Source organism: Pseudophryne corroboree, chromosome 12, assembly GCF_028390025.1.
Source record: "Pseudophryne corroboree isolate aPseCor3 chromosome 12, aPseCor3.hap2, whole genome shotgun sequence".
Lineage (NCBI taxonomy): Eukaryota > Metazoa > Chordata > Amphibia > Anura > Myobatrachidae > Pseudophryne > Pseudophryne corroboree.
The window spans coordinates 112,389,673-112,408,953 of NC_086455.1; the positions used below are offsets into that span (position 1 = coordinate 112,389,673).

The 19,281-nt window shown below is 49.1% G+C and overlaps 1 protein-coding gene across 7 annotated transcripts in view; it reads left to right on the plus strand.

Annotated features, from left to right (window-relative positions):
- The window catches only part of RALGAPA1 (Ral GTPase activating protein catalytic subunit alpha 1), a 669,595-nt gene that overhangs the window by 198,386 nt on the left and 451,928 nt on the right, over nt 1-19,281 (plus strand). For all 7 annotated transcript variants that reach the window (XM_063947861.1, XM_063947860.1, XM_063947862.1 and 4 more), the window contains exons 7-8: nt 12,269-12,384; nt 12,870-13,008. In XM_063947861.1, coding sequence (XP_063803931.1) covers nt 12,269-12,384; nt 12,870-13,008 — 255 coding nt within the window. The remainder of the gene's footprint in view (nt 1-12,268; nt 12,385-12,869; nt 13,009-19,281) is intronic.

The window sequence follows — 19,281 nt, forward strand, 5'->3', positions numbered from 1 at the left end:
TAAAATTGTCGACAAGGACAAGGGTCTCTCTGCTATGGTGGTTGCAGAGTGCTTATCTGTTAGAGGGACGCAGATTCGGCATACAGAACTGGGTCCTAGTGACCACGGATGCCAGCCTGAGAGGCTGGGGAGCGGTCACACAAGGAAGAAACTTCCAGGGCGTGTGGTCAAGCCTGGAAACGTCTCTTCACATAAATATACTGGAACTAAGAGCAATCTACAATGCTCTAAGCCTGGCAAAACCTCTGCTTCAGGGTCAGCCGGTGTTGATCCAGTCGGACAACATCACGGCAGTCGCCCACGTAAACAGACAGGGCGGCACAAGAAGCAGGAGGGCAATGGCAGAAGCTGCAAGGATTCTTCGCTGGGCGGAAAATCATGTGATAGCACTGTCAGCAGTGTTCATCCCGGGAGTGGACAACTGGGAAGCAGACTTCCTCAGCAGACACGATCTTCACCCGGGAGAGTGGGGACTTCATCCAGAAGTTTTCCACATGATTGTAGTCCATTGGGAAAGACCAATGGTGGACATGATGGCGTCCCGCCTCAACAAAAAACTGGACAGGTATTGCGCCAGGTCAAGAGACCCTCAGGCAATAGCTGTGGACGCTCTGGTAACACCATGGGTGTACCAGTCAGTGTATGTGTTCCCTCCTCTGCCTCTCATACCCAAGGTACTGAGAATTATACGGCAAAGGGGAGTAAGAACGATACTAGTGGCTCCGGACTGGCCAAGAAGGACTTGGTACCCGGAACTTCAGGAGATGCTCACGGAAGATCCGTGGTCTCTACCTCTAAGAAGGAATCTGCTTCAGCAGGGACCGTGTCTATTCCAAGACTTACCGCGGCTGCGTTTGACGGCATGGCGGTTGAACGCCGGATCCTAAGGGAAAAAGGCATTCCGGAAGAGGTCATCCCTACCCTTGTCAAAGCCAGGAAGGAGGTGACTGCACAACATTATCACCGCATTTGGAGAAAATATGTTGCATGGTGTGAGGCCAGGAAGGCCCCGACAGAGGAATTTCAACTGGGTCGATTCCTACATTTCCTGCAAACAGGATTATCTATGGGCCTCAAATTAGGGTCCATTAAGGTTCAAATTTCGGCCCTGTCGATTTTCTTCCAGAAAGAATTGGCTTCAGTTCCTGAAGTCCAGACTTTTGTAAAAGGAGTACTACATATACAGCCCCCGGTTGTGCCCCCAGTGGCACCGTGGGATCTCAATGTAGTTTTGGATTTTCTAAAATCCCATTGGTTTGAGCCACTCAAATCGGTAGATTTGAAATATCTTACATGGAAAGTAACTATGCTACTGGCCCTGGCTTCAGCCAGGAGAGTGTCGGAATTGGCGGCTTTATCGTATAAAAGCCCATATCTGATTTTCCATTCGGACAGGGCAGAATTGAGGACGCGTCCTCATTTTCTGCCTAAGGTGGAATTAGCGTTTCACCTGAACCAGCCTATTGTGGTGCCTGCGGCTACTAGCGATTTGGAGGATTCCAAGTTGCTGGACGTTGTCAGAGCATTGAAAATATATATTTCAAGGACGGCTGGAGTCAGAAAATCTGACTCGCTGTTTATACTGTATGCACCCAACAAGCTGGGTGCTCCTGCTTCTAAGCAGACGATTGCTCGTTGGATTTGTAGCACAATTCAACTGGCACATTCTGTGGCAGGCCTGCCACAGCCTAAATCTGTCAATGCCCACTCCACAAGGAAGGTGGGCTCATCTTGGGCGGCTGCCCGAGGGGTCTCGGCATTACAACTCTGCCGAGCAGCTACGTGGTCAGGGGAGAACACGTTTGTAAAATTCTACAAATTTGATACCCTGGCTAAGGAGGACCTGGAGTTCTCTCATTCGGTGCTGCAGAGTCATCCGCACTCTCCCGCCCGTTTGGGAGCTTTGGTATAATCCCCATGGTCCTGACGGAGTCCCCAGCATCCACTAGGACGTCAGAGAAAATAAGAATTTACTCACCGGTAATTCTATTTCTCGTAGTCCGTAGTGGATGCTGGGCGCCCATCCCAAGTGCGGATTGTCTGCAATACTTGTACATAGTTATTGTTACAAAAAAATCGGGTTGTTTATTGTTGTGAGCCATCTTTTCAGAGGCTCCTACGTTATCATACTGTTAACTGGGTTCAGATCACAAGTTGTACGGTGTGATTGGTGTGGCTGGTATGAGTCTTACCCGGGATTCAAAATCCTTCCTTATTGTGTACGCTCGTCCGGGCACAGTATCCTAACTGAGGCTTGGAGGAGGGTCATAGGGGGAGGAGCCAGTGCACACCACCTAGTGGTCAAACTTTTAAATTTTGTGCCCTGTCTCCTGCGGAGCCGCTATTCCCCATGGTCCTGACGGAGTCCCCAGCATCCACTACGGACTACGAGAAATAGAATTACCGGTGAGTAAATTCTTATTTTTTTATTTTCAGTGAGACCTGCTGGCAACAGGCTCACTGCATCGTGGGACTAAGGGGAGAAGAAGCGAACTCACCTGACTGCAGAGTGGATTGGGCTTCTTGGCTACTGGACATTAGCTCCAGAGGGACGATCACAGGTTCAGCCTGGATGGGTCCCGGAGCCGCGCCGCCGGCCCCCTTACAGAGCCAGAAGAGCGAAGAGGTCCGGAAAAATCGGCGGCAGAAGACGTTCCTGTCTTCAATAAGGTAGCGCACAGCACTGCAGCTGTGCGCCATTGCTCTCAGCACACTTCACACTCCGGTCACTGAGGGTGCAGGGCGCTGGGGGGGAGCGCCCTGAGACGCAATAAAACATGTTTAAACCTTATATGGCTAAAGAAATACATCACATATAGCTCCTGGGCTATATGGATGCATTTCACCCCTGCCAGTTTTCCTAAAAAAAGCGGGAGAAAAGGCCGCCGTGAAGGGGGCGGAGCTTATCTCCTCAGCACACAAGCGCCATTTTCCCTCACAGTTCCGCTGGAAGGAAGGCTCCCTGACTCTCCCCTGCAGTCCTGCTACAGAATCAGGGTAAAACAAGAGAGGGGGGGCACTAATTGGCAGAAAATACATATACAGCAGCTATAGAAGGGAGAAACACTTATATAAGGTTATCCCTGCATATATATAGCGCTCTGGTGTGTGCTGGCAAACTCTCCCTCTGTCTCCCCAAAGGGCTCGTGGGGTCCTGTCCTCTATCAGAGCATTCCCTCTGTGTGTGCTGTGTGTCGGTACGATTGTGTCGACATGTATGAGGAGGAAAATGATGTGGAGGCGGAGCAATTGCCTGTAATAGTGATGTCACCCCCTAGGGAGTCGACACCTGACTGGATGGTCGTATGGAAGGAATTACGTGACAGTGTCAGCACTTTGCAAAAAACTGTTGACGACATGAGACAGCCGGCAAATCAGTTAGTGCCTGTCCAGGTGTCTCAAACACCGTCAGGGGCTCTAAAGCGCCCGTTACCTCAGATGGTCGACACAGACCCAGACACGGATACTGACTCCAGTGTCGACGGTGACGAGACAAACGTAATGTCCAGTAGGGCCACACGTTACATGATCACGGCAATGAAGGAGGCTTTGAACATTTCTGATACTACAAGTACCACAAAAAGGGGTATTATGTGGGGTGTGAAAAAACTACCCATAGTTTTTCCTGAATCAGATGAATTAAATGAGGTGTGTGACAAAGCGTGGGTTTCCCCCGATAAAAAACTGCTGATTTCTAATAAATTATTGGCATTATACCTCTTCCCGCCAGAGGTTAGGGCGCGTTGGGAAACACCCCATAGGGTAGATAAGGCGCTCACACGCCTATCAAAACAAGTGGCGTTACCGTCTCCTGATACGGCCGCCCTCAAGGAACCAGTTGATAGAAAGCTGGAAAATATCCTAAAAGGTATATACACACATACTGGTGTTATACTACGACCGGCAATCGCCTCAGCCTGGATGTGCAGCGCTGGAGTGGCTTGGTCGGATTCCCTGACTGAAAATATTGATACCCTGGATAGGGAAAGTATATTATTGACTATAGAGCATTTAAAGGATGCATTACTATATATGCGAGATGCACAGAGGGATATTTGCACCCTGGCATCAAGAGTAAGTGCGTTGTCCATTTCTGCCAGAAGAAGTTTATGGACACGACAGTGGTCAGGTGATGCAGATTCCAAACGGCATATGGAAGTTTTGCCGTATAAAGGGGAGGAGTTATTTGGGGTCGGTCTATCAGACCTGGTGGCCACGGCGACGGCTGGGAAATCCACCTTTTTACCCCAGGTCTCCTCTCAGCAGAAAAAGACACCGTCTTTTCAAACTCAGTCCTTTCGTCCCCATAAGGGCAAGCGGGCAAAAGGCCACTCATTTCTGCCCCGGGGCAGAGGAAGGGGAAAAAGACTGCAGCAAGCAGCCTCTTCCCAGGATCAGAAGCCCTCCCCCGCTTCTGTCAAGTCTTCAGCATGACGCTGGGGCTTTACAAGCGGACTCAGACACGGTGGGGGCCCGTCTCAAAAATTTCAACACGCAGTGGGCTCACTCGCAAGTGGACCCCTGGATCCTGCTGGTAGTATCACAGGGGTACAAATTGGAATTTGAGACGTCTCCCCCTCGCCGGTTCCTGAAGTCTGCTCTACCAACGTCTCCCTCCGACAGGGAGGCAGTATTGGAAGCTATTCACAAGCTGTATTCCCAGCAGGTGATAATCAAGGTACCCCTCCTACAACAGGGGAAGGGGTATTATTCCACGCTGTTTGTGGTACCGAAGCCGGACGGCTCGGTGAGACCGATTTTAAATCTGAAATCATTGAACACTTACATAAAAAGGTTCAAATTCAAGATGGAATCACTCAGAGCAGTGATAGCGAACCTGGAAGAAGGGGACTATATGGTGTCTCTGGACATCAAAGATGCTTATCTCCATGTCCCAATCTACCCTTCTCACCAAGGGTACCTCAGGTTTGTGGTATAGAACTGTCATTATCAGTTTCAGACGCTGCCGTTTGGATTGTCCACGGCACCACGGGTCTTTACCAAGGTAATGGCCGAAATGATGATTCTTCTTCGAAGAAAAGGCGTCTTAATTATCCCTTACTTGGACGATCTCCTGATAAGGGCAAGGTCCAGGGAACAGTTAGAGGTCGGAGTAGCACTATCTCAGGTGGTGCTACGTCAGCACGGGTGGATTCTAAATATTCCAAAATCGCAGCTGATTCCAACAACACGTCTACTGTTCCTAGGGATGATTCTGGACACAGTCCAGAAAAAGGTGTTTCTCCCGGAGGAGAAGGCCAGGGAGTTATCCGAGCTAGTCAGGAACCTCCTGAAACCAGGACAAGTGTCAGTGCATCAATGCACAAGGGTCCTGGGAAAGATGGTGGCTTCTTACGAAGCGATTCCATTCGGAAGATTCCATGCAAGAACTTTTCAGTGGGATCTGCTGGACAAATGGTCCGGATCGCATCTTCAGATGCATCAGCGGATAACCCTATCTCCAAGGACAAGGGTGTCTCTCCTGTGGTGGTTGCAGAGTGCTCATCTTCTAGAGGGCCGCAGATTCGGCATTCAGGACTGGATTCTGGTGATCACGGATGCCAGCCTGAGAGGCTGGGGAGCAGTCACACAGAGAAGAAATTTCCAGGGCTTGTGGTCAAGCATGGAAACGTCTCTTCACATAAATATCCTGGAACTAAGGGCAATTTACAATGCCCTAAGTCAAGCAAGGCCTCTGCTTCAGGGTCAGTCGGTTTTGATCCAATCGGACAACATCACGGCAGTCGCCCACGTAAACAGACAGGGCGGCACAAGAAGCAGGAGGGCAATGGCGGAAGCTGCAAGAATTCTTCGCTGGGCGGAAAATCATGTGACACCACTGTCAGCGGTGTTCATTCCGGGAGTCGACAACTGGGAAGCAGACTTCCTCAGCAGACACGACCTCCACCCGGGGGAGTGGGGACTTCACCCAGAAGTCTTCCACGCGATTGTAAACCGTTGGGAAAAACCAAAGGTGGACATGATGGCGTCTCGTCTCAACAAGAAACTAGACAGATATTGCGCCAGGTCAAGGGACCCTCAGGCAATAGCTGTGGACGCTCTGGTAACACCGTGGGTGTACCAGTCAGTGTATGTGTTCCCTCCTCTGCCTCTCATACCCAAAGTACTGAGAATCATAAGAAGGAGAGGAGTAAGAACTATACTCGTGGCTCCGGATTGACCAAGAAGGACTTGGTACCCGGAACTTCAAGAGATGCTCACGGAGGACCCGTGGCCTCTACCTCTCAGAAAGGACCTGCTCCAGCAGGGACCCTGTCTGTTCCAAGACTTACCGCGGCTGCGTTTGACGGCATGGAGGTTGAACGCCGGATCCTGAAGGAAAAAGGCATTCCAGATGAAGTCATCCCTACCCTGGTCAAGGCCAGGAAGGATGTAACCGCAAAACATTATCACCGCATTTGGCGGAAATATGTTGCGTGGTGTGAGGCCAGGAAGGCCCCTACAGAGGAATTTCAACTGGGTCGTTTCCTGCATTTCCTGCAAACAGGACTATCTTTGGGCCTGAAATTAGGGTCCATTAAGGTTCAAATTTCGGCCCTGTCGATCTTCTTCCAAAAAGAACTGGCTTCAGTGCCTGAAGTTCAGACGTTTGTCAAAGGGGTACTGCATATACAGCCTCCTTTTGTGCCTCCAGTGGCACCTTGGGATCTCAATGTAGTGTTGAGTCTCCTAAAATCACATTGGTTTGAACCACTCACCACTGTGGAATTGAAATATCTCACATGGAAAGTGGTCATGCTGTTAGCCCTGGCTTCAGCCAGGCGTGTCTCAGAATTGGCGGCTTTATCATATAAAAGCCCTTACCTAATTTTTCATTCAGACAGGGCAGAACTGAGGACTCGCCCTCAATTTCTCCCTAAGGTGGTTTCAGCGTTTCACATGAACCAGCCTATTGTGGTACCTGCGGCTACTAGGGACTTTGAGGACTCCAAGTTGCTGGACGTAGTCAGGGCCCTGAAAATATATGTTTCCAGGACAGCTGGAGTCAGAAAATCTGACTCGCTGTTTATCCTGTATGCACCCAACAAGCTGGGTGCTCCTGCTTCTAAGCAGACGATTGCTCGTTGGATTTGTAGTACAATTCAGCTTGCACATTCTGTGGCAGGCCTGCCACAGCCAAAATCTGTAAAAGCCCATTCCACAAGGAAAGTGGGCTCATCTTGGGCGGCTGCCCGAGGGGTCTCGGCTTTACAACTTTGCCGAGCAGCTACTTGGTCAGGGGCAAACACGTTTGCTAAATTCTACAAATTTGATACCCTGGCTGAGGAGGACCTGGAGTTCTCTCATTCGGTGCTGCAGAGTCATCCGCACTCTCCCACTCGTTTGGGAGCTTTGGTATAATCCCCATGGTCCTTACGGAGTTCCCAGCATCCACTAGGACGTCAGAGAAAATAAGAATTTACTTACCGATAATTCTATTTCTCGTAGTCCGTAGTGGATGCTGGGCGCCCATCCCAAGTGCGGATTGTCTGCAATACTTGTATATAGTTATTGTTACAAAAATCGGGTTGTTTATTGTTGTGAGCCATCTTTTCAGAGGCTCCTACGTTTATCATACTGTTAACTGGGTTCAGATCACAAGTTGTACGGTGTGATTGGTGTGGCTGGTATGAGTCTTACCCGGGATTCAAGATCCTTCCTTATTATGTACGCTCGTCCGGGCACAGTATCCTAACTGAGGCTTGGCGGAGGGTCATAGGGGGAGGAGCCAGTGCACACCAGCTAGTCATAAAGCTTTTACTTTTGTGCCCAGTCTCCTGCGGAGCCGCTATTCCCCATGGTCCTTACGGAGTTCCCAGCATCCACTACGGACTACGAGAAATAGAATTATCGGTAAGTAAATTCTTATTTTCTGTTCTTTTTAGATTTCTTATTTTTTAACACAAAATTATCTCTAGGATGAAAAATCAATACAAATATTTTGGATTTATTTTGTAGCCTTTTATTTAATAACTAGGTGATTCATCGCGCCCTACGGGCGCTCTTCTCACCGTCGTAAGGGGCTACGCCCCCTTAACCCTTGCACACCCTTGAGGCATGCAATATTTTTATTATATGGAGTATTACATCCAATCATAATTGTGTGAGTGGTTAAATATTGCATGGACAAAGGGCGTGCAATGGTTAAGGGGAGGAAGCCCCTTGCAACGGCGTGAACAGCGCACACAGGGCCTGTTGAATCACCTAGTAGGTGCTTTGGTTGGGAGAGTAGGGCGTGCGGGGAAGAGGCGGATGGGATCCTGTTGTGCCATGGGAGGGGCGGTTGCGGTGGTGCCGCAGGTGGGGGGAGGGTGCGTTGGTGCCGTGGGTGGTGGTCCGGAGCGGCTGTGGGTGGGGGAGGAGCAGTTGCGGGGTTGCCCCGGGTGGGGGAGGGGTGGATGCGGTGGGAGGTACGGGGTCGCTGCGGATGGGGGAGGGGATCTGGAGCTATCGCGGGCGCTGGAGGGGGTTGTGGGGGTGCCGCGGATGGGTCCCGGAGGTACTGTGAGTGGGGGAGGGGCGGGTAATGCTTCTCCTGCTTCTCCTCCTGTCAGCAGCTAAGCTGCTGTCCTCCCTTTGGCAGTGGCTCTCCCAGAGACTCGCACAGCAGCCAGTCAGTATTGTTTGCGCCGGTGTCCCAATGTGCCGCATTACAGGGAAGAAGACGTACGCAATAAACTACAGCTCCCAGCAGCCCAAAGGGGCGGAATGCTTCAGTGCTAAGGGCTGTTGGGAGCTGCAGTTTATGTAGTGCGTCTACTTCCCTGTAATGCGGCGCGTTGGGACACTGGTGCTAACAATAGTGACTGGCTGGCAGAACTGTGTGACTGGCTGAATCAATGTAAAAGGTGAGTGTGTTGTGCAGTGTCAGTGACACTACACACAGGCTTGGTGCTAGCCGCACAGCAAAGGGATGCAGTGCAGGGAGGCACCAGGAAGGAGAGACGTTCTCCCTGCTCTGCATCCCTGTGCTGAGCTTCTGCTGCTATCCCTGCTGCTGCGGGCTGCTGTCACACATGCAGCGGTGCCGGAAGCACAAAACCTTTTCTCCCCCTCGGCGCCGGCAGCGCAAAACCTCCTCTCCCCCCCTCCCCTCCCCTGTGTGACATTCAGTGGCGGGGAGAGAGCCAAAGTGGGCGGAGCTAGATGGGAGTAAGGGGCAGAGCTACACGGGACCATGCTGCAGCAGGAGGATGAGCTGCTACAGCTTCGGCCAGCCAGACTTCATTAGATAAGTGTCTGGAAAGAGAGAGTGTGTGTGTGTGTGTGTGTATATATACAGTGTCTGTGTATACTGTATATATGTGTGACTGTGTATGTGTGTAATGTATGTACAGTATGTGTGTGTGTTTGTATACATGTGTCTATTGTGTGTGTGTATGTGTATGTGTGACTGCTGCATAATGTGTGTAAGTGTTACTGATACAGGGGGCTTTACATGTGTAAGCGGCACTGCTACAGGGGGCATTACGTGTAAGCGGCACTGGTACAGAGGGCGTTATGTGTGTAAACGGTACTGGGAGAGGGGGCATTACGTGTGTAAGCGTCACTGGTACAGGGGGCATTACGTGTGTAATTGTCACTGCTACAGGGGGTGTTACTTGTGTAAGCGTCACTGGTACAGGGGGGCGTGACGTGTAAGCGTCACTGGTTCAGGGGGCATTACATGTGTAAGCGTCTCTGGTACAGGGGGCATTACATGTGTAAGTGTCTCTACTACAGGGGTCATTATGTGCGCTGTGCGTTTGTAAAGTATGCGAGGGTGCAAATTTATAGTTTGCAGGGGGGCGTCGAAAACTCTAGCACCGGGCCAGACTGCACACCCACTGCAGTGCACAGCACTGTCACCTTTTACATTGATTCAGCGTCCATACATTACCCTCCGCGATATCACCCTCTCTATCCGCTACATTAAGCATCTCGGGGCTTCCAGGCCGGCAGGCCAGGTGCTGTGTTGCGGAGTCAGGGCCTCTGCGGATCTGTGTGCGGCTGTGGTGGCACTTCTGTGACATCACACACAGAGCAGGCTCCGGGGCTCAGAGAGTATGCGGCGCAGGGAGGCTTATGAAAGTCTTCCGCTGCACCGCTTTCATACACATGTATGCCAGTGGCCGCAGCAGCTTTTGTTCCACCTGCGGCGCTGCTAGGGAGTGGGGATTGTTGATGCCGGAGGGGGCAGGTGGACTGGCAGCAAGACATTGGTGGTCATTCCGAGTTGATCGCTCGCTAGCAGTTTTTAGCTGCCATGTAAACGCTAGGCCGCCGCCCAGTGGGAGTGTAGTTTAGCTTAGCAGAAGTGGGAACGAAGGGATTGGAGAGCGGGTACAAAAATTTTTTGTGCAGTTTCAGAGCAGCTTCAGACCTACTCGGCAATTGCGATCACTTCAGACCATTCAGTTCCTGATTTGACGTCATGAACACGCCCTGCGTTCGTCCAGCCACGCCTGCGTTTTTCCAAACACTCCCTGAAAACGGTCAGTTGACACCCAGAAATGCCCTCTTCCTGTCAATCACTCTGCGGCTGCCTATGCGACTGAAAAGCATCATCGCTAGACCCTGTGTAAAACTACATAGTTTATTGTAATAGTAAGCCGCACGTGCGCATTGCGCTGCATATGCATGCGCAGAAGTGCCGAGTTTTTGCCTGATCGCTGCACAGCGAATGAATGCAGCTAGCGATCAACTTGGAATGACCCCCATAGGACGCTGCAGTAAAAGGATTGTTTTTCCCCTATCTACAGCACAGAGACTTGCTGCAGATGGAGTGGCATACCCTCCAGCTGCACCTTTTTGGCAGGTACAGGACCTTTTTTTTATGGTCTGTATGGTTTTTTGACTCTCCAAGCTTCCATTGAAAGTATAGGAAAAGGGGCGTGGCCACGCCGCTGTACCCGTGGCCACGCCCCCTTTTCGAATTTGCATCAATGTTTATGTGTAAATTGTTGGAGGGTATGTTGCTGCAGATGCAGTGGGACTATTTTGGGGTGTGGGGCTGGAGCTGCAGCTCCATCAGTCCAATTGCTAATCCTGCTCTGTGAATGTGAAAACACAGCAGGCAAAGGGCAGAGCCTCCCATTGGATGTAAGTAACCTGTGTGGGAGGGCGTTTCTCGCCCAATCAGCTGTGGGCTGGGTGTGATAGACCTGCCACTAAGCCAATGAGAGCTCCTAGCCACGCCCAGCGTTAGAAACCCAGGCACAGAATCACAGGGCTATTATATAGGAGATTGAACATATAAATCAAATATTGAGAAATGAGTCTCAAGGTGCATACACACGGTGCAATGTAACCTTACAATTTTGGCTATAGTCAAAATCTTAAGTTAGTGCAAATCGCACCGTGTGTACACAGCTTGCAGTACCGATGCGCGCTCTTGTGGGGTCGGTATCGCATGAAAAGATACTGTAGACTGTGCCGGCAAGACAATCTTGAATATCTTGTGTACTATCTAGTACATAGTATAGTCAAAATTGGCACTTAGTCAAAATCACAAGCAAAGACAGTCAGTATGGGTGGTTCAGGGCTCCGGGGAGTTCAGGGGAATCGCAAAGTCAGAATCGAAGATAGTCAGAATCTCACCGTGTGTGTCAGCTGTCATACTGGGTACACATTAAACGATCCAGGGATGCTGGCTGATGGCACGAGATGTCGATCGGCCGATCATGTTGAACGATATAGCGCATGATCGTATATGGCCACATTCGTCCCATCGGCTGTGCAGCACAGCCCATGGAATGACCGACATGTCAGCAGGCGGGAGCGCGCGGTACTGTGTACACACTACCCTGGTATGTCCGATCTGTGGGACATACCACAGTTCAAAGAAAAATGGGTAAAAAAAACAAACAAATAGAAAAACAAAGCAAATAACTTTATTATTACATTGAATGTAAATACAAGTCATATTACTTCTATTGTACACGTTTATTCTTGTATCCCTTATATTTATCTGATGCTAGTAATGTTTTCAGATACAGTTTATTAGACTCTGACTTTATTCTTTACTATGCTTTTTTGCCACACCTGTAGTTTTATTGCTGGGATGTGTTGTACACATACATGTAGAGAAGTACAACACTGCATCCCCTTATTTCCCATAGACACCCTCCAGGTCAGACCCATGGAATGACTGAATACTAACTAAAATTCAGTTTCTCTTCCGTTTTGATGTAAAATGATACTGGTTTGCTGTGTGCCACGTGCTACATTATATCTAAACTATTGGGAGTTTGTGTTCTTAATGTTCTTTTGTTTTTTTCCCCCCCAGATCAAGTGACAATTGAGGAAATTACGCCACTTGTTCCTCCACAGTCGGGGGACAAAGCACAAGAAGATCTTACCAGTTATTTTCTTGAGGCTTTGTTAAAATACATGGTGATACAGGTATAACTCTGACCTTATTATATATTTATTTTTTTGCTACATACAGTTGTTTTTTTGTGACCATTCATAACCTTTCTTGCTGTACAGGTTTATACATTATGAACCGTGTGGTCATCTTGAGTAAAATAACCTATAGTGTAGCTCATCCTTACATACTGTGGTCTATGGAAGTCCCACAAGTCCTATAAGCAGTTGTAAGATCTGCAGTACAATTAGCCGAATCTATGTAGTCTTGTATTTACAATAGTTTCATACTACTTGTTGTTCTCTATTACTGTGTTGCTTGGTCACTTACTTGCTACTACCAAGGGTGTAACTCCCACTGGTGGAGCTGCTGTGGGGCCCCACAACTGTGGGTGTTTGGTGGGGTGGGGTTGGGAGAAGTACATAAGACCCTTACATATGTTTCCATGAGGCCCACAAATTACTAGTTACGCCCCTGGGTACTGCATGTTTTAGTTACATTTAATCCTGTTTTGCTGTAGGTTCGGAGTTTAGAATGGCAAAACAAAGATAAAGAGGAGGGTGGCTTTGCCTTCTTGTTCTCTAACTTCAAGAAATACTACATGCCTTATATTTTCCCTGCTATGAGCAGAGAGAGCAGCCTATACCATCCTGTACTTGGTAAGCGGATGATGATTTTTTTTATTCTTGTGTGTATACGGTAACTATTGGTTGTTCTTTTTTTTATTGTTTTACTTGCTATATTTTAGCATTGCCTATAAGGACAATTTATGTTATTTATTATGTACATCTTTGTGATGTTAGCAAAGGGAAGCATTTCTAAAAATGTATGAAGTACATTATTTTATTTTTATAGTCTGTCACATATGTGGGTAACAGAGATCCCCAATGGCATACCATTGGGGATCTCTGAATGGGGTATGCACAGTGGTACAAAATAGCTGAATAAAACCGTACACGTTCACCGTTTACATAAAGAGACCATAATCAATTATATCAATACAAAGGAAGTATAAATAAAGATGGGATGTGTAATGAATCCCAATCAGTAGCAGCTGGTGTGAGTAAAAAAATAAAGGGGGGAAGGGAAAGGGGTAAGGAGAGGGGAGCAATTACAGAGAAGATACAGTATCCCAGCCAAAAAAAAAGTATTAACCTATTGCGTGTTCTCTTAAACTGCTCTATATCCTGGCACACTTACCATCGTTTCAAGAATCTCCTATATATTTGTCCAGATCTGTGACTCTGTGACTCATTTGCTAATGCTGGGCGTGGCTAGGAGCTCTGAGCCATAGATCTGGATAGGAAAGAGTAGAACCAGTGTCTCAATAGATGCTGGGTTACTACAAGTCCCAGCATTACTTCCCAGCTGCGTACTAACACTGCTAGATAGGGGTAACACCGAGCTGAGGATGTATGGAATCTGCACCCGGGTGGCCTCACTCCAATTGTCTGGACACAGGCGTCGAAGACCCGGCTCTACTTCTGTTGCTTGGCTTCCTTCCTCATCTGTAGGGCGGCGGCCTCGGCCAGGATCCGGGACAGCGACAGCTTCTCCATGGTGGTGTCTCCCCCTCGCCAGGCCGCCACCGCCACGTCACTTGGGAGACCAGGACGCGGTTGCTAGGTAGCAGATGTACCCTCCCGGACACGCCCCGCGCCCTTGCCTCCCACTCCTGCCTCTGACCGAGTGACGTCGCCGATTGCACACGGCGGGAAGGGGGAAACTCTTTCTGAGGGGGCAAGTCTGTGTCAGTACCACCATTTTATATCTCCCATCCTGTGCTGCTCCCTCTGCTGCTCTCAGGCCATGGACGTCCTCAGCCACCTCATACTGGAGGATTTTAAGTCGTGGCGGGGACTGCAAATCATAGGGCCCTTCAGACGCTTCAATTGTGTGATCGGCCCCAATGATTCAGGTAAATGTCTCCCGCACAAGCACCTACACAGTACACGTGGCCACCCTGGCTCCTCTGACCCGCTATATATCGCTATCATGGACACCTGTCATACAGTCTCATGTTTAGTCATTGCCATGTAGTACTTCTTGGTGACAGAAACACGCAGGGTGATGCTGTGCGAAGTCACGATTTTCTCCATTAAAAGTCAGGACTGTGGTAACAGCTAATCATAGGACTCCAAAGGACACAGTATGACAAATGAGAATGGCGCTCCTTTCTGTTCGTAATGTTCCTCAAAAAGAAAGAATTAAACAGATCATTGCGTAGTATGTTCTATATTTGTAATTACACCTTTAGTGATGGGGGGTTTCTTAAAAACGTGATGTGTAATGTATCCCTCCACAAAACAATTTCTTAGATAAAAAACAACAAAGCAGCTTCCATCCTAATTTAGAGATTATTAAAGATATCTCCTAAAGATCTTTATTTTCAGATGGAAGGCACCTTTTGGTGGTGTAATTACCTCCAATAGGTCCCCAAAGAAGGGGGTTAGTACACACAAATACCCAGAATGGAGTGATGGAATGTTCTTCAAACTTGTGGAAATCACCTTATGGTAATATAATTACATAAAGACACCCCTCAAACAAATGAGGTCTATGCGTGTGGATATTTCACCAAGCAGAGGCGGGTCACATGAGACTTCTTAAAAAGCAGGTTTCTTTATTAAACTCCTCCAGAAAGTGGCATGTAAAAAATGTAGGATACTCGACATAGCATAATACTGTTTTAATGAAGGTATCCACATAAAAAACACAGACAGTTAAAATTCAAAAAGGGGGATTCTAGTGAGCCAAAAAATGCCTACCAGATGACAAAAGTTCAGTGCGTAAAGATGTAAACTGATAGATCCTCTCAGAGTCCCTGTTACTCCTTGGGGCAAAATCAGTGGTGCTCACCGATGGTAGGTCCGTTCGGTTCTCCAGATATCCCCGCCGTCAGCTACGCGTTTCGGTTTTCCTTCCTCAGGCTTCCGGTGTCTGTCTAGTCCCAAAAAGTCCATTCTTATAGGGCTAACTAATTGACAAACTGATGACGGATCCGGCTCAGGTGTCCGTGGAACGCACGTCGCTCCCCACGAGTTTCCGGAAGCACTTTACTTCCGGTGTTGTCATATCCCTTTTTGTACGTGGAACGCACCATGCGCTCCACGGGCTCACCGGCACCGGCCGCCAGTACATATCCCCCTACAAACATAAAAACAAAACCATAAAAAGATCTAAGGATAGAGGAACCATCCGTAGTGTAAAACTTCATAGATGTTAAACGTCAAAATGCTCTACAAGGGTTTCCGGCCAGACGGCACATCCGCCTTCCTCAGTTCCCCTGGAACGCAATTTGCGCTTCACATCTCTATAGTTCATATAATTCCTCTTCCACTGATAAACATATTAGAGAGATCAATTTAAGGGGACAAAGGTGATTTATTCATTCTAATTTTCCAGGAAACATTTTTATTTTTTCGAACTCCGCATTCAAACCCTTAGGGAGTAAAGTACCCAAGTTGAATACCCATTTCTCTGACGTCCTAGTGGATGCTGGGAACTCCGTAAGGACCATGGGGAATAGCGGGCTCCGAAGGAGGCTGGGCACTCTAGAAAGATTTATGACTACCTGGTGTGCACTGGCTCCTCCCACTATGACCCTCCTCCAAGCCTCAGTTAGATTTCGTGCCCGGCCGAGGTTGGATGCACACTAGGGGCTCTCCTGAGCCCTTAGAAAGAAAGTATAGTTTAGGTTTTTTATTTTCAGTGAGACCTGCTGGCAACAGGCTCACTGCAGCGAGGGACTAAGGGGAGAAGAAGCGAACTCGCCTGCTTGCAGCCGGATTGGGCTTCTTAGGCTACTGGACACCATTAGCTCCAGAGGGATCGACCGCAGGCCCAGTCCTTGGTGTTCGGTCCCGGAGCCGCGCCGCCGTCCCCCTTACAGAGCCAGAAGCAAGAAGAGGTCCGGAAAAACGGCGGCAGAAGACATCAGTCTTCACCAAGGTAGCGCACAGCACTGCAGCTGTGCGCCATTGCTCCTCATGCACACTTCACACTCCGGTCACTGAGGGTGCAGGGCGCTTGGGGGGGGCGCCCTGAGCAGCAATATAAAACACCTTGGCTGGCAAAATACCACAATATATAGCCCCAGAGGCTATATATGTGGTAAATACCCCTGCCAGAATCCAGGAAAAAGCGGGAGAATAGGCCGCGGAAAAGGGGCGGAGCTATCTCCCTCAGACACACTGGCGCCATTTCTCCTTCACAGATCCGCTGGAAGGAAGTTCCCTGGCTCTCCCCTGCAGTCTACACTTCAGAACAGGGTAAAAACAGAGAGGGGGGGCACTAAATTTAGGCGCAATATATATATAATATAAAAAGCAGCTATAGGGGACATAACTCAGTTAGTCCCTGCATTATATAGCGCTCTGGTGTGTGCTGGCATACTCTCACTCTGTCCCCCCAAAGGGCTTTTGTGGGTCCTGTCCTCATTCAGAGCATTCCTTGTGTGTGTGCGGTGTGTCGGTACGGCTGTGTCGACATGTTTGATGAGGATAATGATGTGGAGGCGGAGCAGATGCCCTTAGAAGGGATGTCACCCCCTGCGGGGCAGACACCTGAGTGGATGGGCTTATGGAAAGTAATGAGTGCACGTATAGACTCCTTATATAAGAAAATCGACGACATGCCAAATGTGGGACAGCCGACTTCTCAGCTCGTGCCTGCCCAGGCGTCGCATGGGTCGTCAGGGGCTCTAAAACGCCCGCTACCTCAAGCAGACCCAGATGTCGACACTGATACTGACACCAGTGTCGACGACGATGAGTCTAACCTGATGCCCACTAAGGCCATTCACTGCATGATTGAGGCAATGAAAGAGGTGTTACACATTTCTGATATAAATACAGGTACCACTAAAAAGGGTATTATGTTTGGGGAGAAAAAACTACCCGTAGTTTTTCCCCCATCAGAGGAATTAAATGAAGTGTGTGAAGAAGCGTGGGCTTTCCCTGATAAAAAATTGGTAATTCCTAAGAAGGTACTAATGGCGTTCCCTTTCCCGCCAGAGGATAGGTCACGTTGGGAAACACCTCCTAGGGTGGATAAAGCGCTCACACGTTTGTCTAAAAAGGTGGCACTACCGTCTCCGGATACGGCCGCCCTCAAGGAACCTGCTGATAGAAAGCAGGAGGCGATCCTGAAGTCTGTATATACACACACAGGCATTATACTTAGGCCAGCTATTGCGTCAGCTTGGATGTGCAGTGCTGCCGCTGCGTGGTCAGATAAACTGTCAGAAAATATTGACACATTAGACAGAGACACGATCCTGTTAACCATAGACCATATAAAAGACTCAGTCTTATATATGAGAGATGCACAGAGGGAAATCTGCCGACTGGCATCTAAAGTAAGTGCATTGTCCATTTCTGCTAGGAGAGGCTTATGGACTCGCCAGTGGACAGGAGATGCAGATTCAAAAAAGCACATGGAAGTGTTACCATATAAGGGTGAGGAATTATGTGGGGATGGTCTCTCGGACCTAGTTTCCACAGCAACGTCTGGGAAGTCAGCGTTTTTACCCCATGTCCCCTCACAGCCTAAGAAGGCGCCGTTTTATCAGGTTCAGTCCTTTCGGACCCAGAAAAACAGGCGTGGAAAAGGCGGGTCCTTTCTGTCCAGAGGCAGAGGTAGGGGAAAAAGGCTGCAACAAACAGCAGGTTCCCAGGAGCAAAAGTCCTCCCCCGCTTCTTCGTCCAAGTCCGCCGCATGACGGTGGGGCTCCACAGGCGGAGCCTGGTACGGTGGGGGGTCGCCTCAAAAATTTCAGCGATCAGTGGGTTCGCTCACAGGTGGATCCCTGGATCCTGCAAATAGTATCTCAGGGGTACAAGCTGGAATTCGAGGCGTCCCCACCCCACCGGTTCCTAAAATCTGCCTTGCCGATTGCTCCCTCAGACAGGGAGGCGGTGCTAGCGGCAATTCACAAGCTGTATTCCCAGCAGGTGATAATTAAGGTACCCCTACTTCAACAAGGCCGGGGTTATTATTCCACACTATTTGTGGTACCGAAACCGGACGGTTCGGTGAGACCCATTCTAAATTTGAAATCCTTGAACACGTACATAAAGAAATTCAAGTTCAAGATGGAATCGCTCAGGGCGGTTATTGCAAGCCTGGACGAGGGGGATTACATGGTATCCCTGGACATCAAGGATGCTTACCTACATGTCCCCATTTACCATCCTCACCAGGAGTACCTCAGATTTGTGGTACAGGATTGCCATTACCAATTCCAGACGCTGCCGTTTGGACTGTCCACGGCACCGAGGGTATTTACCAAGGTTATGGCGGAAATTATGATACTCCTTCGAAGAAAGGGAGTTTTAATTATCCCATACTTGGACGATCTCCTAATAAAAGCGAGGTCCAAGGAACAGTTGTTGGTGGGAGTAGCACTATCTCAGGAGGTGCTGCACCAGCACGGCTGGATTCTGAATATCCCAAAGTCACAGCTGGTTCCGACGACACGGCTACTGTTCCTGGGTATGATTCTGGATACAGTCCAGAAGAAAGTGTTTCTCCCGCAGGAGAAAGCCAGGGAGTTGTCATCTCTAGTCAGAGACCTCCTGAAACCAAAACAGGTATCAGTGCATCGATGCACGCGGGTCCTGGGAAAGATGGTGGCTTCTTACGAAGCAATTCCCTTCGGCAGGTTCCATGCCAGAATCTTTCAGTGGGACCTGTTGGACCAGTGGTCCGGATCGCATCTTCAGATGCATCGCTTGATAACCCTGTCTCCAAGAACCAGGGTGTCTCTACTGTGGTGGCTGCAGAGTGCCCATCTTCTAGAGGGCCGCAGATTCGGCATACAGGACTGGGTCCTGGTGACCACGGATGCCAGCCTTCGAGGCTGGGGGGCAGTCACACAGGGAAGAAACTTCCAAGGACTATGGTCGAGTCAGGAGACTTCCCTTCACATA